This window comes from Lactuca serriola, chromosome 2, assembly GCF_051521515.1.
Source record: "Lactuca serriola cultivar US96UC23 chromosome 2, Lser_US96UC23_V15, whole genome shotgun sequence".
In the NCBI taxonomy this organism is placed as follows: Eukaryota; Viridiplantae; Streptophyta; class Magnoliopsida; order Asterales; family Asteraceae; genus Lactuca; species Lactuca serriola.
Window position 1 is genome coordinate 153347747 of NC_136409.1, and position 26372 is coordinate 153374118.

The 26372-nt window shown below is 36.6% G+C and overlaps 3 protein-coding genes and 1 long non-coding RNA gene across 4 annotated transcripts; 2 read left to right on the forward strand and 2 right to left on the reverse strand.

The window, feature by feature from the left end:
• Window positions 1-735: 735 nt before the first annotated feature.
• LOC145090511 (uncharacterized) lies at window positions 736-4477 on the reverse strand. Its single transcript, XR_013701620.1, has 4 exons — window positions 4173-4477; window positions 2339-2441; window positions 1489-1548; window positions 736-901 (listed from the first exon to the last, which is right to left on the reverse strand). It is a non-coding gene; the product is annotated as an uncharacterized LOC145090511 (long non-coding RNA).
• A 549-nt stretch (window positions 4478-5026) lies between these two features.
• Window positions 5027-13272, forward strand: LOC145087059 (protein CELLULOSE SYNTHASE INTERACTIVE 1-like). Its single transcript, XM_079024961.1, has 8 exons — window positions 5027-5262; window positions 5558-5716; window positions 5962-6032; window positions 6126-9120; window positions 9201-11745; window positions 11834-12288; window positions 12433-12549; window positions 12853-13272. Exons 3-8 carry the CDS (start codon window positions 5998-6000, stop codon window positions 12991-12993), a joined length of 6288 nt encoding a protein of 2095 aa, XP_078881087.1. The 5' UTR covers window positions 5027-5262; window positions 5558-5716; window positions 5962-5997; the 3' UTR covers window positions 12994-13272.
• Window positions 13273-15339: 2067 nt separating this feature from the next.
• On the forward strand, window positions 15340-17095 carry LOC145087061 (uncharacterized). Its single transcript, XM_079024964.1, has 2 exons — window positions 15340-16581; window positions 16891-17095. Exon 1 carries the CDS (start codon window positions 15498-15500, stop codon window positions 16578-16580), a length of 1083 nt encoding a protein of 360 aa, XP_078881090.1. The 5' UTR covers window positions 15340-15497; the 3' UTR covers window position 16581; window positions 16891-17095.
• Window positions 17096-17324: 229 nt separating this feature from the next.
• Window positions 17325-18891, reverse strand: LOC145087060 (large ribosomal subunit protein uL4-like). The gene is made up of 2 exons (XM_079024963.1): window positions 17723-18891; window positions 17325-17642 (listed from the first exon to the last, which is right to left on the reverse strand). Exons 1-2 carry the CDS (start codon window positions 18821-18823, stop codon window positions 17529-17531), a joined length of 1215 nt encoding a protein of 404 aa, XP_078881089.1. The 5' UTR covers window positions 18824-18891; the 3' UTR covers window positions 17325-17528.
• Between the last annotated feature and the right edge of the window lie 7481 nt (window positions 18892-26372).

The following is a 26372-nucleotide window of genomic DNA, read 5'->3' on the forward strand; positions in this document are numbered from 1 at the left end:
CAAGTAATACAAATAGAAAAAAATGTAATTCTATAAAAATGTGACAAAAATGCTCCTGATCTCAGAAAACATAAATACAAAATTATATTTCTATTTGTATTGAGTTTGATGGACTTTTAGCTTTCTTTGTGTAATCCCACAATGAATCTGAAATATAAACAAAATAAATTTTGAAAATGTACAGGTTTGCAGTACATTGTAAAACAGGGGCTTTTCTTTCATGTTTTAAACAAATTCTGAAAAAAAAAATTGTGTGTTGGGTCGATAAAGAAACATGAGATGAACCATTTTTTTTACTTGGTGATTGGACAACTAAAATTTCTGTAAAAAAAACAGAAAAAAATTATATTTCTATAAAATGTATTTTTCCAGTTCATATAAAATGTAAGATTTCCCTCTCTACCACAGTTTCAACCCATAAATTATAATTATACCCTTTAGTAATGACAAAAAAATGTGAACATGATTGGTCTCTTGAGGTGTATTTTAGGCATTTTAACATACTCTTTTATATTTTTATATTAGAGTTACTGATTTTTACTATTCTAATGAATCTTTCAAATGGATTAATCGGGGATGCGTACAACCAATATATGTTTGACTAAAAAATTCAAAATTTTTGGCACATATATAAATTTATAGTAATGTTGATTAGTTGACCAATCACCCAGTAAAACAAATTGGTTCATCTCATCTTTATGTCTAAGTCAATCAAGTAATGTAACAGCCATAAAATTTATCCCAATTTTAACTTTTAAAAATCATTCAAAATCAACCAATCATTACAAAAGTGTTTTCAAAATGTATCATATTAGAGTTTCCTAGTATCAATTCATAAAAATCATAACAGCAGAAGGAGCGGTACGATCATGCCTTCGCCTTGCACGATCACCAGAAGTACCTAAAACATTACACTAAAACTGTAAGCCTGAAAGCTTAGTGAGTTGCCCCCAAAATATCATTCTCATAAAATCATAATCATATCATATCAACAAACACAAAACAACATGCATAATGATCCTTCAGCCTGACTGGACCATCTCGCAGCCCTTCAGTTTATTTGGACCGCTCTCCGAGCCTTTGACACGTCTGGACCGACTCGTAGGGCCTTCAGCCTATCCAGACCGCTCGCCGGGCTTTCGATCTGACTAACGTCCCTTCTGGGCCCGTAGTCTGTCCGGACCGCCCTGGGTATATTAGACTTCAACACAAAGCAGAACCGCCTCAACCCAACCCCCAAACAAATAATCATGTGCACATAAATATCATACACTAGCATACATAACAGTCAAACCGATCAACATATCACAGAGCATGGCAATAATCTTATAACCAGGATACCGACCTTACAGGTCGCTATTATAGCACATCACCATCCTAACTACCAGGATGCAAATTAGTATGCATAACATGCAATAACCCGAATACAATCCATAAAGGGCCACCCTTGGTGCCTTAGACCATGTTGATATATTGAGGATAACTCACCTCGCAAGTAGATCGGAAGGTAATGCCAGTCTCCTCCAAATGTAGCTCCAACTCCAACACCTATATTCACCAAAGACCTTCGCTATAATTATCCAATTTACCAAAACACCCTTAAAAGTTAACTGGTCAACCCTTGGTCAAAGTCAAAGTCAACTGTCATGGTCAACAGTCCATGTTGCCCTAAACTCGTCGAGTGAAACCAGCCACTCACCGAGTTCCTTGCATAACTCTTCTGCTCGCCGAGTCACCAGAGTGACTCGTTGAGTTCCTAAGGCTCGCGGTCGAAGCTCCTTGGCCACTCGTTGAGTTTTCCCCCTTGCAACCCGACAAGTTCACACACATCCAACGGTTGGTAAAAAACCTAAACGACTCGCCAAGTCACTCTATTGACTCGCCGAGCCTACGACAATCTTCATCAGACTCGCCGAGTTGTTCATCCAACTCGTCGAGTTTAGGACCATCTTGATATGACTCGCCGAGTCGACCATGCGACTCGTCGAGTCCCTTCAATCCTTCATTCATACAGATGCTTTTTAAGCTATGCAAAGGCTCCATACTGTAGATCTAAGTTCCTCGGGCATGATTATCATGTAATTTTGCAAACTTTACGTGCATGCAATATGATAATGGCCCAAACAAGCTAAAGGAGTGGCTTAATGCAAGGGAAAGATCATAGCTTGACAAAGACTGAAACTTTATGACAATGAGGAGCTAAAGGAGTCCATATCTAAGGTTGCAACCTCAGATCTTGACCTAAATTAGAGAACCTCCACACAAAACCCTAAAAAGGGCCCCAAACCCATAAATGAAGAGATCTAACTAAAAGAGAGCCAATGTAACAACTTGTTACCTCCAAAATGATGCCAAGATAGAGAAGAATTCGGATCTACAACAGCCCTTTGCTCCAACTTCTTGAACTCCAAGCTTTTTACTCCAAAAATCCTTCTTCCAAGCTAAGAAGCACACAAATATTGAGAGCAAACACGAATTAGGGTTTCTGAACTCAAGGGAGGCAATAAGAAAGGCCAATGGGGGGATAAGTGGTCCTTAAATAGGGTGCAAAACCCCGGAAATTAGGGTTTCATCCTCCAGCTCCTACTCGTCGAGTCCCTTCTTGGACTCGGCGAGTAGGTCACTTAAACACGCGGACCAACCCGTTACTACTCAACGAGTTAGGGCAACCAACTCGTCGACTAAGCCTTGAAATTAAGAGGAATTCTTATATAATTAATACATGTGAATCGGGGTGTTACAAGTAAAACCAAAGTAGACAAAATATTACAAAAAACAGAAAAAAAATTGCATTTCTGTAAATCATGACATAAATGCCCCTAAAATCAAAATTATACTTTATATTATAGAGATACCCTTATAGGCATGTGGTCCTAAACTTTATACAAGTTTGTCCTTGTTTGTTATTTATTTGCATTTCCTAAGTGTGTCATAATATTTTATATAAATCAGTTATCTAGATAGCACAAAAAGGAAATTTTAATTGATGAAAAGTTATTACTTTTCTACCATGCTTATCAGTTCCATGAGAATCCTAAATACACTTTAACCTATAACTGGGCTTATTTATGATTTAGAACTCTTATTCTTATTTAGAACTCTTATACTAAATATATGTTAACCTGCAATTCGGCAACAAAGCATATATGGTGATTTATTTTTATTCAATCCTTGAAATTCCAACTCATTTGACAGATTCTGATTCCTTCCAAAACATTTATTTACGACAATTAATGTGAGAAACAAATGTAAATCACTATTGACAATTAGAAAAAACCCTCTTCATGCCGCCTGGCATTATGGTTTTGTTCATGACAAAGGACAAGATAGTCATTATTGTGAGATTCTAACTGTCTTTAAAAAAAGGTTTTCATATGTTGGGTTTTCATATGAGCTGGAATTTCAAGGAACCAGAATCTGTCAAATGAGATGGAATTTCAAGGATTGGAATGGAATTGAATTCTAATTCCGGCCAACCTCTTTTTTCCTTACCAGACATTTGTTTCTCTCATTGACTTACATTAACCATGGATGAAGGAATTTGGTTGTCTACCAACTAAAGGAAGATAGAGTGACAAACAAAAACATAAAAATATTTTTCTCAAATCAAATAAAAATATATTAAAGCTACCTTTGACAACATTGATTTAAAAGAAACTGCATATTCTGATCTAACATGAGGATACTATCATAAAGATTATGCCATTAGAGGATACAAACAACACACACAACAATCATAAACTTATACGAATTAAAATTCTGAGCGTTTTTTGTTGTAGAATACTAACTAGAGAAAATGATGAGAAGGTTAGGTATATGGGTGGGGAGACACGAATCAGAAAAGCATCCTGTTTATGACTACTGAACAACTATACGACTATATAACTATACATTGACAAACTAATACACACACCACAATTACACATAAAAGATAATAAAAAAAGCATCAATTTTTTATAACTTGATTCTAGTATACGATTATGCAGGAAAAAAAATCGAAATGTAGGATAAGAAGAACAATTCTTTCAGTAATGGGAAAAACATAGAAAACCTTTTTGGCATTACATCGAGCATGTGGTGAACATATATCAAATGCTTTTATTAGACTGTCTTTTACAGAAAGAATAAAACGAAATTAATAAGGTATACTTAAAAATACACTGGATACTAACCTGCTGTCCTCCTTAGTATTCTTGATGCCGATTTTACTTCTTTTTTTTTTTTTTTTTTTTTTGTGGTAATAACGTTATAAGAACCAAGATATACAGAAAGGAAAATCTTTGATTGAACTGAAATTGAAGTTTAATATGGAAACCAATTGAATGTAATTTTCGATTGATTGAAATGTACAAACAAAAATCTTTCATTGACCGATTCGAAGCAAATCAAGTAAAAGTTTTGAAATATGAATGATTCATGAAATAAGCTTAAATTTGTAAAGAAACTATATAACCAATGCTTGATTGTTGGAGGTTCAGAACTGATATAAAACTTTCCCAATATAAATTTTAAAAAATTGGCTGAATTGCTTGATTTATTTAGTTTAATTAGGTCATATACGGTTTTTATAGGTGACATAGATCATATACGTTTTTTTATAGGTGGCACTGTGCGTAAAATATTTAATTGTAAATTACTAGAAATTAACATTTGTCAAATTCAACGAAAACATGCCATATGACAAAAAATTCTTTATTTATTAATGATGTATACTTATCAAAATCTAATACCAATAACTTGAGCATAAATTTTACACGCAAAGAGAATTTAATATATGTCTGTTAATCGGATATACAAGATTACAAATGACAAATTACAAATGACAAGTTCAAAGTATTAGATAATTAATTAGGTATCATTACTCGATAAAGCCAAAGATATTTCACAAATTATATCTTACAAATAAATAATTATTTTATAATAAGTTTAATAAAACCAAAAGGACTTCACGAATTCCATTTAAAAATAAATAATTTTCTAAAAATTTCAATCTATGGTATCTCATCTCTCATGGGCAAGGCTCACTACTCGCTAGACTAGAGGGTGTAAGAGTCGGAACGTGAGCCAAGCGAAAACTTGTGTGATCTGAGCTGTCGGTGGCTGGCAGCCCACCCTCACCCCACACTCCTCCCTCTCTGATGCATACTTCTTAACTACTCTTCTCCGTCCCTATTTCTCATATCTCCTTCTTCGTCACTTCTCTGCTACAAAAGTCGTCAAATGCACTGAAACACCAAATCTATCCTCGACTCTTGTTCCGTGGTTAGAACTCTTTAGATTCATCGCTATTTCATTCTGCAATCTACACACCTTGCACTTATTTAATTCTTATTGCATTTACTGTTTCTTCAATATATTCTTCTGCATTTCTGTTTGTACTCAATCGAATGTAGTATCTATTGACCTGTATGTGTGGAATTCAGTTAGTTAATCCCGAAATAGTATTTAAATTACCATGATCAGTACTGATCTGCTGTTCTGATTGCAAAATGTGAGAAATCTAACTCAAATTAGGTGAATATGTGATAAACGTAATGAGTTTCGGGTGTTTCTACAGGATTCAATCGAGATTTCTACGTTTTTGCACGGTGGGTTGGAGTTGGAGGTAGATCTGATCTAAAGTTTAGATAAAATTATTACAGTCAAGCTGGCGGCTCAGGTCAGTCGGAGGTATTCTACCGGAAGAAATGGCAGCAATCTTGCCACAACGCATCAGGTAGCTACTCCTCTAAGTTGCGAATCTGATTTGAACGGGTTTTTTTTTTCCTGTTTAAGTTAATGTGAAATTGAAAAGAGATTTGAATTTCCTGTTGTAGATACTTATTTATGATCTGAAATTTATTAGTAAGAAGTTCCCGTGGGGTTCTATTCATGAAATTATGATTAGAAGTTATAATAAATGAATTTTGTCAGTGATTTGTATATTTATCAATTGCTGACAAGTTTACAATGTCGTTTCAGGAAAGAAATGGGAATGGCACACCTGAAAGAGAACCTATGACTCCACATTCCCTAACAAAAATGGGTTCTAGGTCAGTTGAATTATGCAGATGAAGTGATTTTTGAAGTTCCATTTTCATCTAAAACCTGTTCATTTTAATGAGAGTTTTCTTTTGTTTCTTCAGAGAGCGTAGTAGCATGGAGGATCCAGATGGGACATTATCAAGTGTTGCTCACTGCATCGAACAGTTACGCCAAAAATCATCATCTTCACAAGACAAAGAGTTCAGTCTGAAACAGTTACTAGACCTGATCAATACACGTGAAGGTGCATTCAGTGCTGTTAGTTCACATTCTCAAGCAGTTCCAGTTCTAGTATCTCTCCTAAGATCAGGGTCACTTGGTGTAAAGATCCAAGCAGCTACAGTTTTGGGCTCATTATGTAAGGAAAACGAACTACGGGTCAAAGTATTACTTGGGGGTTGCATTCCTCCGCTTCTCGCTCTTCTAAAATCAAAAGAAGGTCAAATCACAGCTGCAAAGACCATTTATGCTGTTTCTGAAGGTGATGCCAAAGATCATGTTGGATCCAAAATCTTTGCCACTGAAGGGGTTGTTCCAGTGCTCTGGGAGCAACTCGAAAAGGGTTCAAAAGTAGTTGATGATTTGCTGACTGGTGCTTTGAGAAACCTGTGTGGGACCACCGAGGGTTTTTGGTCAGCAACAGTCAAAGCTGGGGGAGAAGATATATTGGTAAAGCTATTAACACATGACCAGTCAAACACTCAAGCCAATGTTTGCTTTTTATTATCATGTATGATGATGGAAGATGCATCCGTATGTTCAAAGATTTCAACTTCTGAAACTACAAAACAACTCCTGAAGCTGTTAGGACCTGGTTATGAACCTCCAGTTAGAGCACAAGCTGCATCTGCTTTAAAGTCTCTTTCAGCTCAAAGCAAAAAAGCAAGAAAAGATATAGCAAGTTGTAATGGCATCCCTTCTTTGATTAATGCCACAATAGCTCCTTCAAAAGAGTTTATGCAAGGTGAAGATGCACAAGCTTTACAAGAGAACGCGATGTGTGCTCTTGCCAACATTTCCGGTGGGTTGTGCCATGTCATCACTAGTCTCGGTCAAAGTCTTGACTCGTGCACTTCACCTGGACAGGTGGCGGATACATTAGGAGCTTTAGCTTCTGCTCTTATGATATACGGTAACGAATCAGAAACCAACAAAGCATCAGATCCATTTGACATTGAGTTGACTTTAGTCAAACAGTTTAAGCCACGTGTGCCATTTTTAGTCCAGGAGCGCACCATAGAAGCTCTTGCTAGTTTGTATGGGAACGTCACCCTTTCAAGCAAACTTTCAAATCCTGTCTCAAAACATTTATTAGTTGGTTTGATCACAATGGCAACCAATGAAGTTCAAGATGAGTTAATAAAATCACTACTTGTTTTATGCAACAATGAGGGCAATTTGTGGAATGCTTTACAAGGTCGTGAAGGCGTTCAGATGTTGATTTCTCTTCTTGGACTTTCATCAGAACAGCAACAAGAATGTGCTGTTGCATTGCTTTGTATGTTGTCAAATGAGAATGATGAAAGTAAATGGGCCATCACAGCTGCTGGTGGAATCCCGCCACTTGTACAAATTCTTGAAACGGGGTCCGCAAAAGCACGTGAAGATTCTGCTACAATTCTTGGGAACCTCTGTAATCACAGTGAAGATATAAGGAACTGTGTTGAAAGTGCTGATGCTGTTCCTGCTTTGTTATGGCTGTTGAAAAATGGAAGCTCAAATGGGAAAGAGATTGCTGCAAAGACATTGAACCATTTGATTCGAAGATCAGATACAGCAACTATAAGTCAACTCACTGCACTGTTGACCAGTGACCTTCCGGAATCCAAAGTTTATGTTTTGGATGCGTTAAAAAGTTTACTTTCCATTGCCCCGATTACTGATCTACTACGTGAAGGTAGTGCACCCAATGATGCAATTGAAACAATGATCAAGATTTTAGGGTCTACAAATGAAGAGACACGTGCGAATTCTTCCATGGCCCTTGGTGGAATCTTTACTCTACGAAAGGATTTGCGTGAAAGTAGTATAGCTATCAAGACTCTTTCCTCTGTGATGAAGCTTTTGGATTCTGATTCTGAGACCATTTTGGCAGAGTGTTGTGGTTGTCTTTCTGCAATTTTTCTATCAGTGAAAGAAAATCATGATGTGGCTGTTGTTGCAAGGAACATGCTACCTGCATTACTGACACTTTCAAGATCTTCAGCTTTACAAGTTGCAGAACAGGCTTTATCTGCTTTGGCAAGCCTTTTGTTGGACACTGAAGTTGTGGAGAAACTTTCACCTCAAGAAATCATTATGCCAGCCACTAGAGTTCTTCTTGAAGAGAAAGCCACCAGAAAAAACCATGCTGCATTAGCGATTTCCCGCCTTCGACTGGATTCCGTTTCCACTTTAACTGAGTACGTGAATGAAACTGGAACAGTTCTTGCATTGGTTTCTTTCATGGAATCGAGTAATTCTGGAGCTATTGCCATGTCAGCAGGACTAGATGCACTCGTTGTTTTGTCAAGACTAAAAGGATCAGGTGACATCAAACCTGCATGGGCAGTGCTGGTTGAAAATCCAGAGAGTATAACCCCCATTGTTTCATTGATCAATGGTGCAACTACTCTCTTACAGGACAAAGCAATAGAAATCTTGTCAAGGCTTTGCCATGATCAATGTGTTGTTCTTGGAAATGCGATTCTACAATCTCATTGCACTTCTTTGATTGCAAAAAGAGTAATCGATTCATCAAACATAAGAGTTAAAATTGGTGGGGCTTCACTTCTCGTTTGTGCTACAAAAGTAAATATCCAAAGAGTGATGGAGGACCTCCATGAAGCAAATTTTCATTCCCAATTTATTCGGTGTCTTGTTTTGATGTTAAGTTCTCCTGTTTCTTCTCATTCGGAAGACATGGACTCCATAAGCATCTGCAGATGTCCTGGTGAGAAAAGGACTAGCACATCAGTTATAAATGGTGCTAGCATCTCGATTTGGCTACTTTCTGCTATCGCTAGCCATGATGAAAAATATAAAATTCAGATTACAGAAGCAGGAGCTGTTGAAATTCTTACAGGAAGAATCTCACGTCTATTGCCATACAGCCAGGTATGTATTTCAAGGTCTTTGCCTTTAGTTTAAATGGATTTATTATGATTTTGACATTCATTCCAAAATCATATATGCAGTTGGATGTTGATGAGGATAATAGCATCTGGATATGCATACTACTGTTAGCAATTCTATTCCAAAACAGAGATATTATACGTGCAAGTGCAACAGTAAAAGCTATTCCAGCTCTTTCTTCTTTGTTAAGATCAGAAGCACCAGCCAACAGATACTTTGCTTCACAAGCTATATCCAGTCTAGTCAGCAATGGAAGCAGGGGAACACTTCTTTCTGTTGCCAACTCAGGAGCTGCAAATGGGCTCATATCATTACTCGGGTGTTCCAATTCCGACTTACATGATTTCCTTCAATTATCCCAAGAATTCTCTTTGCCACCTCACCCAGAAGAAGTCGCTCTCGAGAGATTATTCAGAGTTGATGACATCAGAGTCGGCGCCACATCACGAAAGTCAATCCCCGCTCTCGTTGACCTCCTGAAACCAATCCCGGATCGACCCGGTGCCCCGTTTCTCGCACTCGGACTTCTAATCCAGCTCAGCACCGATTCCCCATCCAACAAGATCGCCATGGTGGAATCCGGTGCTTTAGAAGCTCTAACAAAGTACCTCTCACTCGGTCCACAAGATGCAACCGAAGAAGCTGCCACCGATCTACTTGGCATCCTATTTGGCACTGCTGAGATACGAAAACACGAGTCAGCATTCAGTGCGGTGACTCAGCTTGTGGCTGTGTTACGTCTAGGTGGAAGGCGTGCGCGATACAGTGCTGCTAAAGCACTTGAAAACCTTTTTTCTGCTGATCATATAAAAAACGCGGAATCTTCTCGCCAGGCTGTACAACCATTGGTGGAAATTTTGAACAATGGTTTGGAAAAGGAACAGCATGCTGCTATTGCAGCATTGGTTAGGCTTCTCAGTGATAACCCATCCAGAGGGCTTACTGCTGCTGATGTTGAATTAAACGCGGTTGATATCCTTTGTAGAATTCTTTCATCGAATTCTTCAATGGAGTTGAAAAGTGATGCTGCTGAATTATGCTGTGTGCTATTCGAAAACACAAGGATCAGATGTACTGTTACTGCTGGTCGTAGTGTCGAGCCGTTAATTTCGCTTCTCGTTTCCGAATTTACCCCTGCTCACCTTTCGGTTGTTCGTGCACTCGATAGACTCATAGATGATGAGAATTTAGCCGAATTGGTTTCAGTACACGGTGGAATAATCCCTCTTGTGGGACTTTTACATGGGAAAAACTACATGCTTCATGAAGCAACCTCTTTAGCTCTCGTGAAAATGGGAAAAGATAGACCGTCTTGCAAGATTGAAATGGTGAAAGCTGGAGTCATTGATAACATACTCAAAATCCTCCAAGAAGCACCGGATTTTCTTTCTGCTGCTTTTGCTGAATTGCTAAGAATCTTGACAAACAATGCTACAATCGCAAAGGGTCAATCTGCAGAGAAATTGGTCAAACCCCTTTTCGTGTTGTTAACAAGACCAGAGCTTGGACCCGATGGACAACATAGTGTTTTGCAGGTTTTAGTGAATATCTTCGAGCATGAACAATGTCGTACTGATTACATCTTGTCCCCTCACCAAGCCATTGAACCTCTCATTCCTTTACTAGATTCTAATTCTACAGCAGTTCAAAAGACATCAGCTGAGCTTTTATCTTATCTTCTTCTAGAAGAACATTACCAGAAGGATTCCATGATACAACAAGTGATCGGTCCATTAATGCGAGTTCTTTCTTCCGGGATTCCGATTTTGCAGCAAAGAGCTTTAAAAGGTCTTGTTAGCATTGCACTCACTTGGCCTAATGAGATTGCAAAAGAGGGTGGTGTAAGTGAAGTATCGAGAGTCATAATGTTATCAGATTCCTTTCTTACAAATCCTTTGTGGGAATCTGCTGCTACTGTTTTATCTAGTATTCTTCAGTTCAGTTCAGAGTTCTATCTCGAAGTGCCCATTGCAGTTTTGGTACGTTTGCTACATTCAAACTCAGAAGCCACTGTAATCGGTGCACTGAATGCTCTTTTAGTCCTGGAAAGTGATGATTCCATGAGTGCAGTAGCCATGGCAGAAAGCGGTGCAATTGAGGCTCTTTTGGAGCTTCTGAGGTGTCATTTATGTGAAGGAACTGCTGCAAGATTGCTTGAAGTTTTACTACATAATGTGAAGATTCGAGAAACGAAAGCTATCAAATCAGCTATCTTACAGCTATCACAATACCTGTTACATCCACAAACTCAAGCTCAACAAGCGAGATTGTTGGCAACTCTTGCTCTTGGAGATCTGTTTCAGAATGAAAGTTTGACACAATCTAGTGATGCTGTTGTGGCGTGTCGTGCTTTGGTGAATGTGCTTATTGATCAACCTTCTGAAGAAATGAAAGTGGTGGCTATCTGTGCTTTGCAGAATCTTGTTATGTCTAGTCGCCCAAATAAAAGAGCAGTTGCAGAAGCTGGTGGGGTCCAGGTGGGACTGGATCTGATTGGTTCAAGTGATGGTGATACATCGATTCAGGCAGCAAGGTTTATTAAGCTTCTTTTCTCTAACAATGCCATCCAAGAGTATGCCTCTAGTGAAACTGTCAGAGCTATAACTGGTAATTTTTTTTTTTCTCTTACTTGGTTATGCTATATATCTGTAAGGCCCCATTTGATATTGATGCTCTGATTCATCTAACCATGCAGCTGCTATTGAAAAGGATTTATTGGCTAATGGAATGGTAAACGAAGGGTATCTGAAAGCTCTGAATGCTCTCTTTGGCAACTTCCCACGTTTAAGAGCCACTGAACCTGCAACATTAAGCATCCCACATTTAGTGACATCTCTGAAGACAGGCTCAGAAGCAACTCAAGAAGCTGCATTAGATGCACTGTTTCTTCTGAGACAAGCATGGTCAGCTTGCCCACCTGATGTCTCCAAAGCCCAATCAGCTGCTGCTGCAGATGCAATTCCATTGTTGCAGTATTTGATCCAATCGGGGCCTCCTCGATTTCATGAAAAAGCCGAATTCTTGTTGCAGTGTCTGCCCGGGACATTAACAGTGACAATTAAGCGTGCCAATGATTTGAGACAGTCGGTTGGAAACCCTAGTGTGTACTGCAAGGTTACACTTGGGAATTCTCCTTCAGTGCAAACTAAGGTACTTTTATAGTGTTGTCTGGATAAATGATGTTTAGAAAATATCTAAGAAAATGATGAACCAATTCTAAGTAAAAAAAGAAACACTCATATATTATATATAGCTGATGAGATTAAGTTGTTTTTGTTGTGGAATGGGTTGCAGGTGGTATCAACTGGGCCAAATCCTGAATGGGATGAGAACTTTGTGTGGTCGTTTGAAAGCCCTCCAAAAGGCCAAAAGCTACATATCTCATGCAAGAATAAAAGCAAGATGGGGAAGGCAAGTCCATATATATATACCTCAAAAGTTCAAACAAATATCTATTACTTCATATGCCCTAAAATAAATGCTATATTTTCACACAATAAGCACACTTAAATTTGTCAAATATAAATTATTAATAGCTTGACTAAGTTACATATTTGGTCCCTAAGTATATAGCTCATTTTTTTTCAATTTTGGGTCAAACTTAAGGACCATTAATGCAATTTACTCTTAAAATTATGTTATTGAAGTGTACAATAAATTGAAGCATACAAAAAAAAAAATACTGATAATTGTGTGTTGTGTTGTGTTGGGCAGAAATCATTCGGGAAAGTGACTATCCAGATTGACCGTGTTGTGATGATGGGAGCAGTGGCGGGTGAATACGCTTTGTTGCCACAAAGCAAAACTGGGGCCTCCAGGATTCTTGAAATAGAATTTCAGTGGTCAAACAAGTAAAATTATCTGGCTCATGAGTATATATAGCGAGGTCACACGTTCAGATCTTTTTTTGGTACACACAAAGAATAAATCATAACAAGAAATCTCAAGGACATGTTTTATTTTTCTCTTTTATTGTGCCAAATGGTATATATATTATTATTATTATCATTTAGTTAATTCTTTTGTAGAATCCATGAGTTGTACAACCAACTTTATTCTGCCAGTGTGTATTGTATGCTTGTAAGATATTTGTAGCATTTGTTTGAGAATTGAGATACTGAAATTTATTCTTCATTTGGTAACATAAAAACTGAAATCTGTGATTAGTAATACGAAATCTGACAAAACCAGGACTGGATTTGGCTATGCTTGATTTCACATTTCCAAACTGGTAGGCTCCTCAAGACCTCAACCTTGCCAAATTACTTTGATTTGAACAGCATAATCGGTTTAAGCCAAATCATAACTACCATACTAAATTTGGGCAAATTTATTAAATTGATCATATTTCAAACTTATTATTTACCACCTCATTTAATGTATATTCTTTAGGTTAATGTCATAATCATAACTGGGGAACATACTATTTAGGTTAATGTCATAATCATAACTGGGTAACATACTATTTAAGATAAATTCATTTATATCCTTCTAAACTTTCATATGTAAAGCTTCATAAGTATATTTATATCTTTATAAAACCTATAATATTACATATATACCCAAATACTTGAATCTAATTTTATTTAATATATTAAAAAAAATAAAAACGCTATCTTTAAATTGAATTTTTGTTGTTAAGAAAATAATTAACTTGTAACAATACATTATACATGATTACTCTTTGTTGCTATGTGGGTTCTCGCTGGTTTTTGCTAGCCCTTTCTAATGAGTATTCCAAATTGAGGGTGTTTTCTGATATGTAAGTTAGATATTGTATGAAGCTTAAGGAATGAATTGAAAAGAGTTTTAGGTCCTTGTGAGAACTTACCTTACCGTGGTCTTTAAGGGTTTTTAATCTATCCCCATTAGCAATCCAATCTAACCGATTTTTTCTATAAAAAATCAATTTCTCTTTCTTCCACCTATACAACCTAATCCAATCAAATTATTAATACTCATTAACAACCCAACTTAAACTTATTTTTTATTTAATAAATATAATTTATGTTTGTTTTTACTTTACTAAAAACTACTAGAAATATTAAATCTAAATATTTTATTTCAAAACAAATAAATAATTAATTTAAATATAAAATTAAATAAAAATGATTTAAAAATAAAGAATTGGAATGGGATATGAAATATGTATATATTATACTTTATTTACAGGACAAAAAATCACAAATTTTGTTTTATTATTATCATTATTATTATTTTTATACATTTTTACTGAAATAATATTTGTTCTTTTATCTAAAAAAATATATTAAACAACCACTTCAAAATTGAACACATATAAAAAATTGATAAGGAAAGTGGGCGGGATATTTGTTGAGCTAGGTTGCTCTCATGGCTTAGGCCACCAAAAATAAATTAATTTTACTTTTTTCTTTCTAAAAATCCAATGAGTGGCTCGTCAAAACTCTCAATGGGAGTAGCCTTATAGACATTCTTTTATTTTTGGATAATTAGTTTTGTTCGGTCTTTCTCCATTATCTGGGTTAAGACAATTAATTGGTTGTGTACAACCTTTATATTTTATTGTCAATATCTTATGTATATGCAAATCAGGGGATATGTCTTGTATAGTGTTGCTCATCCGCTGTGCATTGATATTGCCTTTTGGGTCAAGCTCCGACAACTGTCTTTTGTCGCTTTGTGGGAATGGGTTGCGATCAGTCGGGTAGGTATGAACCTAATATCAACTGGGTCAGTATTCTTTATTTTCTCCTTTCTGTCCTATTGGATACGAGTCGGTATTAGGTTGAGCTAGGTGGCTGCCTCGGATACACCATTACCCTTCTCCCGCATTATTATTCTTGACCTATTTAATTTATGAATACTTACAAAATATTGACACACACATTAAAATTAGTGTTTTTTTGTGATTTTACATGTAACTAAAGAACCAGATGAAGAACAAAATTATTTAGAAGAGAATAATAGGTCTCTAAATTGAATGTATGAGATGAAATATATTGTTTTAGAAGAAAATAATCCTCATAAAATATTGACAGCCAAGGTGTTAATACTAAAGGCTCATGGACCTTCGGTGTAAGATTTAAAAAACACAGGGACCATCAATGTCAAAAAAATCAAATTTTGGACTAAAAGTGCAGATTGGACTAAATATAGCGACCAAAATGTAATTTACTCTTCCTTTTTTAGTTAAGCTTGTTTGAATGTCATGGGATCACGATATAAGCGTTGAACGACCAAGCTTCACCACTTTTCCCGCCGGTGACGCTTTCATTCTTCTCCGATCAGCAAACTCTACCTAATCATCACATAGCCACTGTCGCCACCGTCATCTCCGAAGTCGAGTACCTGCACGAATTCAAATCTGTCCTCGCACGATGTCCATATCGCGTTCCGGTGGTCAAGGGACGAGCGAAGTTGGCAATGTCGATTTCCTTAGGATCTGCGATGGCCTATGCTACGACTTATCGTCTCTACAAGAGCTCGCCTGCCGTGGCGCATGGAGATCGGTTCTCGATAAAGTCGCTAAAGCACGTTCCAAATCTCTCCTCTCTAAACCTCACGAACATCTCATTTATCTCTCCTACAACGCCATTGCTCTGACTAAACTCCGCCGTTTCTCTGAAGCAGTCGCCGAGCTCGATTTGGTGGAAAAAGGCCTCGATATTTACAGGTACGAAACTTATCCACATCATTACCCTAATCGCCATGGCTCCATGGCCCCTTTTGTCCTCCGTTGGTTGCACGCTGAACTCCCTTCCAAATTAGGAAGACGTCAAGAAACTTTAGATCGATTCTACTTGTTACTACAGTTCATTAGGGAAAAATTAACAAAAAATTTGCCAAATGCATCACGTCAAGTGTGGAGTAAACGAGAAGGTTTGGTGATTAATTCGATAATCAGTCATCAATTATGTCATAAAGAGTTCGGAGTGTGTTTGGATTTGATGAAAGACTTGATTAAACGTGATTCAACTCCTGTAGCTCGAGCAATTCTGATGGCGAAGCTAGGGTACATCCAAATGCAATATGGGGATCTGGAAGGTGCCAGGGGGACTTTTGGTGTGATTGAGGGGATTGTGAATGATGGAAATGGAGAAATTGAGATGAAAAATCTTGTGAATAGGAATAAAGCGTTGATGTTTATGGTTGAAAAAGACTATGTATCTGCTGTGAGGGAGTATCAGGAGTGCATAGATAGAGATGGATCAGATGTTGTTGCTATTAACAACAAGGCACTTTGTTTGATGTATATGCGTGATTTGTCTGATTCCATTAAGGTGATGGAGAATGCTTTGGAGAGAATCCCTACAGCTGCATTGAATGAGATATTTGTGGTGAATTTGTGTAGTATGTATGAGTTGGCTTATGTTAATCATTCGGATATCAAGAAGACACTTAGCAGTTGGATTGCTCGTGTGGCACCTGATGATTTTGATACTTCGAGTACTCGCATATAAGGTACTTTCTTTCTTTCAAAGAATATGATTCTTTTATCTAAATGCAATCTATTTTTTGACGTTTTAATGCATATATTCATTTTATGACTTTTCTGATGATTCTAGCTTTTATTTGATTTCATGTTAAAGTTACATTTTGTGTCTATGTGGTTTTCCAAAAAAAGACGTAATTAAGTAATATTTTGGTCCTTATGGTTTCAAAAAAAGATGACATTTGCACCCTTTTAATTTAATTTATCATTTTTTTTAAATTTAACAGAACATTTTGACATTCGCTGAAAATGCTGATGGATTTTCTTGTTGTGGGCAGGCATTTATGAACAGATAACAAACTCCCAAAAAGTAAAAAGTGGGCATATATTTTTCATTTGGAAGAAATTTAAGAATCATCTGTTCCACTGAAGAATTGGGATCTATAAAAGCTTCATTAATGCAACTCATTTGGTTGATGAAATTAAATATAACTTATTATTTTGTTATTTTCTAAATGGAATGGATCTTTAACAACTTGATTCTTTAACGAAAAGTAAAGAATGTCTTAATGATAATTTCTTAAGCATGAGACTGAAACAATCTCTAAGGATTCAATTCTATTTGTTTGTCACAAGAACACAGACTGGAACGAAATTTAAGATTCCAACTCCTTTATATATCATCAAGTTTTAGCAAACCATACATATTCAGTAACATCGTATGCTCTCACGACGTATGGTTTGATAAGTTATGATAACTTCGATGACACTATAACACAAACGACATGCCATTGTTTTAACCAAAAATGCAATCATAACAAAACTCGATGCCAGATGAAACCAGCAATAGAACACAGATAAAAACGTATGTCTAACAGAATGATAAAACATAAGGTACTCGGTATCAACTTCTATCTGGGATTGTTTAAAAAACCTAACAAAACGAAGCAACACAAGAATCAAAAGAAAAGGAAAATCACTGTGAAACTCCAAGCCACTTGGTGAAAACATCAAACTCAGCATAATCACTATCCGAAATCATAGTCTTATACCATGCCTTGCTAGCTATCTTGATCTCTGCTGCCTCCACCTGTGTTTCAAATTTCAAAGAAACAATATAAACAACAAATCAAACATCATAAGATAACAATGAAAGGTATCGAAACATACCTTGGTAATTGGTTTTCTCATCCTATCAAGCTTCTCCTTCTTGGACTTCTTCCTCTGTTCCTCAGCAAGCAAAGCCATCCTCTTAGCAGTCTTGGCATAAGGATTCAATCTCAGCATGGTGTTCAAGTTCTTCAATGGGTTCTTCTTCATTGGAGCTCTCTTCACCTCCTTCTTAATTGGCTTCACTACTGACTGCACCTCATCGGAGTTAATAATCCTAGCCAAATCAGCATTCGCCATCTTTGCCCTAGGCAATACGTAACCCCTCTTCTTCTCACTTGTCTTCTCAAACGATCCATAGATCGAATCCAACTTCTCAAACGCAGATTTCGTCCAGATAATGAACCTCCCAAGGTGACCACCTGGAGCTAGCTTCAGCAAGTTCAATCTCTCCACATTAGCTACTTCGACGCCAGGAATGTTCCTGAATGCTTTCACTAGCTTCGCGCCTTCAGTTCCATAAACAATCAGTGGTCCTTTCCTGGAAATATACCTCCTGTTCCTCATTTTTCCCTTTCCAGGACGAATTCCAACGGAATCCTTGGCTTTCTCAGCATCAGGAAAAGCTCCGATCTGCTTCAATACCTTGATTGCGTTCTGAGTCTTCTCAACGCCTTCAGCGGAATCGCTAACAACCAATGGAAGCTCGGGAACCGATTCGATACGATGTCCACGCGCCATCACAAGCGACGGAACAGCAGAAGCAGCGATCGCCGAAACTACAGCGTATCTCTTTTGGTTCACATTGATCTTCCTGTGCCAACGGCGCCAGATCCTGGTAGGTGCGAACATACGACCACCACGACACATGTTACCGAAAGCACCTTGACCGGCACGGTGAGTACCACCACCGGGAACACGGGGGATACGAGATACAGCACGTCCTGTACCCCATGACTCGGCGGAGGTCTGGTGACCGGCTTTTCGGGAAACGGCGTAAGGTTGACGGGAGTTTTTGGAGATGTTGGAGTGGACGAAATTAACAATGTCAGGGCGGATAGAAGCTTTCATTACCTCAGGGAGTGGGAGGCTCGCACCGTCGGTAGCCATGTCTGATTCCAGAGCTTGCACGGTGACGAGGGGTCGGGCGGCGGCGGCCATTTCTGTGTGTTGCAGCAACGAAACGAAGGGGATCTCTAGGGCTTTCTTTCTGTGCAGGATTTCAAGTTGTGAGTTCGTTATATATGTGATGTGGATTAGGGTTGGGAAATATGGATTCGGCCCATACTTATTTATATAGGCCTGGGCCTCTATTCAAAACATAAGTTAATACAATAACCTTTTTGGGGTCAGAATTCTAGCTCGTCATTGTTAGGAAAAAAAAAACGTTTTTAATTCGATAGTTCGAGATCTCTAAAAACTTAAATATCTCTATTAAAAACTAGACTTGATATATCAAATCTAATAAAAAAAAGAGGTTTATGTTAAATAGGTTTCATTTAAGATTTGGCTCATTAAAATGTACTTTAGTTGATCATTTCAATAATATGAGATTTGTTAGGGTTAATCGTGAAATTAACTTTGTTTCGATGTCATTTTGGAATAAGTGAAGTATGAAAAGTACCCAGAAAATTCTTAAATGTTAGTTATAAGTTTTATTTATTGTGATATGGGTAAAGATGAAAATTCTTTGCATTTAATTGAGAATGGAATACATAATAAGAAGGACAACGGATGATGTTTGATGTTGTGATTTTGACTATTTTTTTGTGTTTATGGAATTTTTCTAATTTCATTTTTTTTGGAAGTGTATTACCTAAGAAATTTTTCTTGGATTTCCAATAGTTGTAACAAAGTGAAGCTATGTTGGAGTTTTTTATTACATAATCCTTCTTTAACTTCTATTTTGTTATAATGGTTTTTTCTAGCTCTTTATTAGTATTTTAGTAAGAATTCCATCTTTCCAAAAAATAGGAGTTAAACACCTGGAAAGTATATATTAAATAAATGAATCTTAGGAATAGTGAATTTGTTATTTTTTTGGTAGAATTGGTCCCTATATTATTGTTGGATTTCAAAGTTAGGAATATATATATATATATATATATATATATATATATATATATATATATATATATATATATATATATATATATATATAAGAAATGGATCTTAGGAATAGTGAACTTGCCATTTTTTTTGGCAGAATTGGTCCTGTATTATTGTTGGGCTTCAAAGTTAGGAATAGTAAATTTGGATGTTTTTTGACAACTTTGTTCCTCATTCTTTAGCCATTTTGACACTTTTGGTCATTGCAATCAATATTTTTACACTTTTTAGGAACCTTTTAATATTTAAAGTTTGGCCACAAAACTTTAACAATTTGACAACTTTGATCCCTTTTCTAAAAAGTTGCTAATTCCTACCCCTTTAATTCTTTAGTCATTTTGACACTTCTGGTCTTTGCAGTCAAAACTTTTACATTTTTTCATAAAAACATGAAAAAAACGGTCCGAGCAAAATCCGAGCTTTTCATCCTTGCACTTTCTACGTCTGTCATATTTATCGATTCGGAAACAACATTGAAAGCTTCTGGCCCCCGCGTAGCGGGGGTAACCTTTCTAGTTATTAATGAAACTTTTACAAATCTAAAGTTTCAACTTTAAGGACCAAAATTTAGATTAAAACGAGAGAAATTGACAAATTTAACTTATTTAAAAAAAATCTAAGAAGCAGCTAAAAAACAAATAAGAAATTACCCAAATAGCCAACAAAGTTGTAAATAGCCTGTCACGGGTTAGGATTTTGACATTTAGGTTGTAATTTTGTTATTCACGATTTTGTCAAAAGTATAATTTCTTTTTTGATTTTGTCATTCCATCAATGATCCCCTCATTGATCGACCCAAAAATGATAGGGTTGCCTCAAGGATACCTCACCTAATCTCGGATGCTATAGACTCTTGTAGTCCAGCATCAATAGGTTCAACATCAAAGCCTGAACCCAAACCTGAACCCGAACCAGAACCACCTCCATTACGAGTCACCACCATACTGGAAAAAAATAACAACAAAATGGTCAAAACATACTCAAAGGACATACCATCCATTCATTATCCAAAAAGACGAGTATAATAAAAGTATTCTCAAAACATCAGAGTAAAATCATAAACAGTCAATGCGGAATAAATCTCCAGGGGATGTAATGCGATCAAGTCAACCCTTTCTTTTGAAACCATAAGTACATGAAAAAATTTTTAAACATAAACCGTAAGCACGAAGCTTAGTGGGTTCCCCAAAATACCACATACCATACATACAATGGACCTCGCCCAACATCGGGCCATCGGGCCCCGTCCGATATAGATCTGTTAGTAACATGCGATGGGCCCGCCAACACGTTCATCAGACCTCGCCTAACATCAAGCCATGTGCGATATACATACAAACACATACAATATATGCAAGAGTCACACAGACAACTAGCATCGTATAAACAATAATCAATGAGACGATATTGGTGCCTTCGACCCATCAAACACTATGAGAAGACTCACCTGAACTACTCAACAAAAGCCTAATAGCTACCTTAACATCATAACAACCAACCTAAATATTCTAAAACCAAACTAAGACCAATCCTTAGTCAAATACTCAATTCTACCCAAGTTTGACCAAAGTCAAACTAATCCAAAAAGTCAACGGGTCAAAAAGTCAAAAAATCAAAGGAGGTCAACACAAAATGAGTATGCCTAATGTACTTAGTTACTATACTCAACATAGTGCATCCCTTCCTGATTATAAGGCTCTAGCCTGGTACGCCCAACGTACTCGACCAATTCCATTTTCCTTCATTAAGTGCTTATTCCATTAAGATCTCACATCCAACACTCAAATCTAGTCTCAAATAATTTTCTAAGTCATAAATTTTCCAACTTTATGGCTTTCCATGGCTAGAAGGAGTCCACACACCAAAACCCTAACTTAATACATAAAGCAAGGCATCATAACTCTTGCATGAAGTGAAGAAAAGGATCAAGTTTATGGTTTCTAATAGCTCCATAATGGATAAAGTTTCCAACATTATCCATTAGGATGGTCCAAATTACCAAGATCTAGTATTTATATCTTAAAGGGACCAAAAATGCATCTTTCTCAACTTAATCCATTAAGTCCAAGTCTCCACACCTTCAGATCTGAATTATTATGATGTTTAGATAGATAAAGTTTCCAACTTTATCCATAACTAGGTCACAAACTTTCAAGATCTAAACTTCATGCACTAAAGGGACCAGAAAGTAACAAATATGAAAATTAACAAGATCTATGAAACTGATGAGCAAGTTTGAAGCTTTTTACTCACAAAGGTCCAGAAATGATGTAATCTTGATGGATCTATGCTTGAATCCTTCTTCTATCACTTTGAAACCACCTTGTTCTTCAAGATCCCACCTTCTAATGGATAAATAAGCTCATAAATGATGTCAAGGCTCAAAATAAGCGAGAGGAGGCTAGAGTTTCGAGTTAGAGGCTTAATAGGGTGGAGGATCATGATATGAAGGACCCCCAAGGGGTTAGAGACCTTAAATAGGTGTAACATCCCAAAAAATCAACCAATTAAAACTTTTTTCAAGACAACCCATTTACTTATAAAAGTGTTTACAAAACATTGTTTCCAAAACATTATTTAAAAATGTTTGTCTCCCAAGATCAATGACATAAAATCTGGATGTGTACAGTTATGCCTTCGCCTTGCTACGGTTCTTGGAAGTATCTGAAACCATAAACCAAAAACTATAAACACAAAGCTTAGTGAGTTCCCCCAAAGGACCGCCGCACAAACAGATAACATATATCAACAAATAACATGCATACAGAGCCTTCAACCTGAATGGAACGCCCCACCGGCCTACAAACTATTTGGACTGCTCACAGAACCTTCTGCATGACTGGACCACCTCACGGGGACTTTAGCCTATCTAAACCATTTTTTGGGCCTTTGGCCTGACTGGTACGCTCCTTTGGCCTGCAGTCTATCCAATTCACAAAACAATTACGGATTTTGCAATTAGATAACTTGAATGATCTAACCTTAATTCAAATGACCAATAAGAATTGCAATTAGAATCAAACATTCAATTAAAACAAAATCAAATTCACTATATAGAAATTGAAAGCAAGCATCAAGTCACATGATTGAAATCACAATTAAAAATTCAAGACATGAAGTTGGGGAAACTATGGTTCTAGCCAGTCATGAGCAGAACAAGATCACAAGTCTAAAAAACGAAATTAAAATGCTTACAAAATGAAATCAAATGTTCCCAAGTGTTAATCAACTACAAAATTCTCCAGAAAATTTGTCAAAGTTGATAGATAGAATTATGAGGTCAGATGCCTCTTTTTAGAAAATAAAAGAAACTGCCACTAAACTCACGTCCACGTTTACACGACCCGCATAAATTAACACTGTCATTTACACGACCCGTGGAAACACAAAAAGTAGAATGATCGAACTGATCAAGGCTTCAAAGTACATTACTATTGTGGATCCAAATTCATGGCCCGCGGAAATTCATGCTTTAATTTTCCACGGTAGTGGAAGTCCCTGGATGGCCGCGTTCTTTAAATTTTCCATAGCTTCCTCCTTGACACTCCAAAAGTCGTGAAATCTTCCCCTCATTATCTAGTCACCTCCCTAAGCGAGATCCCACCTCCAAGAGTCCCTGAAATATCACATAAGTGTGCGAGTAAAATAATAACATGGAATATCCCGAAAACACATGAAAAAAAATGTATGGGCTTAAGACTAAATACAATGCAATGATATGAAATAAAAGTGCAAAATGGGTGCATAAAATGCACCTAACACACTTGTAATCATTTGGCTGGTCCAAGTCATCATTCTTGAAGAGGAAGGATTGCACCTGGTGGCGATACATGGCGACTTTTGGCTGGTGACACGTGGCGAGTTCTTATGGTGCCACACCATCAACTTCATAGATAACGTTTCAAATATTTGAAAAATTATAACTCCACATACGTGTTCTGTTTTCGACGTTCTTTATATTTCCGATTTCATATTAACGAGTACTACAGCTTTCATTCACTTCATCGACTAATTCACAATCTATCTTTCATTTAGTCTGAGATGGTTACATTATTAATGACGCTGTGAAATTCGTAACTTCTTCATACGAGCTCCGTTTCCGACATTCTTTAGATCGACATTTTTATATTGATGAGTACTAGAACTTTCATTTAGATTGTTTTGTCTAACAAGTGCATCGTCTTCGTTTCATATTTTATGACACACACAATTGTGTCGTGTTGAACACGATACTTCGAAAAATCATAATTTCCTCATACGAAGTCATATTTGGGCGTTCTATAAACTCACGATTTTGTAATCATGATTACTACAACTTTCATTTAGATCATTTACTTTAAATACACTTTTATTTATAATTGTTTCTTTATAGCTTTTCATTCGTTTTCAACTGTATTTTTATACAAATATTATATATTATATTGACATAATATTTATCCGTATAACATATACACAGTATCATATACAAAGACCACTTTGTAAACACACAATATGAAAGAATAATTATCTTTTATTTATTTATAATACAATTTATATTAATTTGTTGACGTAAATGAGGGTCTATCGACGATTTGTCTAACGAAAGTACGAACGTTACATGTCAAGTGGTGGTTGTTCTACTATTGGGTGCATTCTTTATAATCCAAAATTGTAATAGTCAAATTTGTTAATCTTAACGATTTCTATAAAACATGCATAATAAATTTCTTAAAAGTATTAATAAAAAACTACAAAACTGAAACAATATTTAACGTGGTTCAGTCGATGTGATTTACGTCCACGATCGAACTAGAGAGAAGGTCTTATTAAACTTTCAAAAACAAGTACAATCACTCACAAAAGGTTTAATATCACTTATGTAACACCGTGATTTTTCACCCAATTTTTTAATTTTATTTTTAAAACTTTTATTTAACGGAATACGTTACGGAAGATTTATTATGATTATTTCAAAAAACATCACAAATGTTACTTTCGTGTCAAAACAAACCCATCAAAATTAAAATTCACAAAACATAATGATGAAAACCCAACATGTCCAAATGGTATCATAACTAAAGATACTAAATTAAACTAACCAAATGTTCTAATCCTCACCACGACATTATGTCAAGCTAGCTGTTCCAATACATAAAAACCAAAAAACAAAGAACAAGTGTTAGCATAAGCTAAGTGAGTCATTCACAATACAGTGTTAAGAGAACACACATATGTGACATCCCTAAAATCACGGCCAGAAAAGACCGATTTTCATTTATGCTTTTAAAATAATTTCAGAGTAAATCCTTTTGATTTGAAAGAGTTGCGGAATTTGTTCCCAAAACAAAACATGATAAAATAATATTTATCAAAGCATTTTATCAAGAGATGCAGTTTCATTTATATAATCAAAACTCGGGATGTCATGTTCCGATACAGACCATAAAGCATAAACGATAACATTACAAGTCATTCAACAAATATATATATACATATACAGACTTGTAAACAAAACAACTCGATGATTCATCCATCTTACGCCCTTGCGCCACTTCCTGTAATACAAATAAAACTGAGTGGGTCAGGCTTGGGAGCCTGGTGAGCATATAGGGTTTTCAACCCACAATAAATAAATTATATTTAATTTCACCAACCAATCACTATCCCGATTACCCATTCCCGTTATCCTCACTTTACGTCCCTAAAACAACATCTATCTCAAGGGACCTAATCTAGGATTTTCATCGGGACGGACATTACTGCTAAGGGGTTTCCTCAACAATAGATATCCTAAAGGCAACCATGAGGGGGATAGAGTACACCGGTGAACACATCGTTCACAACACCTACAGGTTATGAACCTGCTAGCGTTCCACATGACTGTCTAGAAAGAGTCTGTGGTCGTTATCCATACTACGCTGAATAACTAGATCAACAACAACAACAACATCGAGGCCTCTCATCTGTTTATTACACACCAACTATCTACCCATGTTCTACCTAACATATTAGTAGATAAAAATATATATTTTCATACATAGTTTGAAACCTGTATAGCATTTTCATTCAATACATATTCCACATAACAGATGAGGCATACCCACATAACACGTATTTCATAGAAAATAAATCAGATCTATGAGATAGAAGAGAATGAATATACATTCACACATATAACAACAAAATTATATACATAACACGTATTTCGTATAAAATACTTCATAATTATGCGTTAGAAGAAAGTAACTACACACTCACTTGATCAAAAGATGATCGGACAGCACTACAACTTGTAGAAGTAGTATTCTTCGGCAGATCTGGAAGATCTCCACAAAAAATCGAACTTCTCGCGGGCAGAGCTTCGGCTCGGGAATCTTACTTCTCAGGATCTTCGGGACCTCGGGACTTGCTTCGGGGCTCGAGAATAATACCTGGGCTTCGGGGGTACTTCTGGCATGCAAAACGATGCAAAACAGGAGAGAGAAGAAAGAAAAAGAGCAAAATGAGCCGGCTGCCCTCGCATCCTATTTATAGGAGGCTGGAGCCTCGGAGTACGCTGGGCGTACAGCAGTGCGCGGGGCGTACGCGTCTGAATCGTCATTGCTTACGTATCCGAAGAACT

Coding starts and splice junctions, on each gene's coding strand:
- LOC145087059 (XM_079024961.1), top strand. CDS start 5,998: ATGACTCCACATTCCCTAACAAAAATGGGTTCTAG. Junction 11,746..11,833: donor AACTGTCAGAGCTATAACTG/GTAATTTTTTTT, acceptor CTAACCATGCAG/CTGCTATTGAAAAGGATTTA. Junction 12,550..12,852: donor ATAAAAGCAAGATGGGGAAG/GCAAGTCCATAT, acceptor TGTGTTGGGCAG/AAATCATTCGGGAAAGTGAC.
- LOC145087061 (XM_079024964.1), top strand. CDS start 15,498: ATGTCCATATCGCGTTCCGGTGGTCAAGGGACGAGCGAAGTTGGCAAT.
- LOC145087060 (XM_079024963.1), bottom strand. CDS start 18,823: ATGGCCGCCGCCGCCCGACCCCTCGTCACCGTGCAAGCTCTGGAATCA. Junction 17,643..17,722: donor TGAGAAAACCAATTACCAAG/GTATGTTTCGAT, acceptor TTTGAAACACAG/GTGGAGGCAGCAGAGATCAA.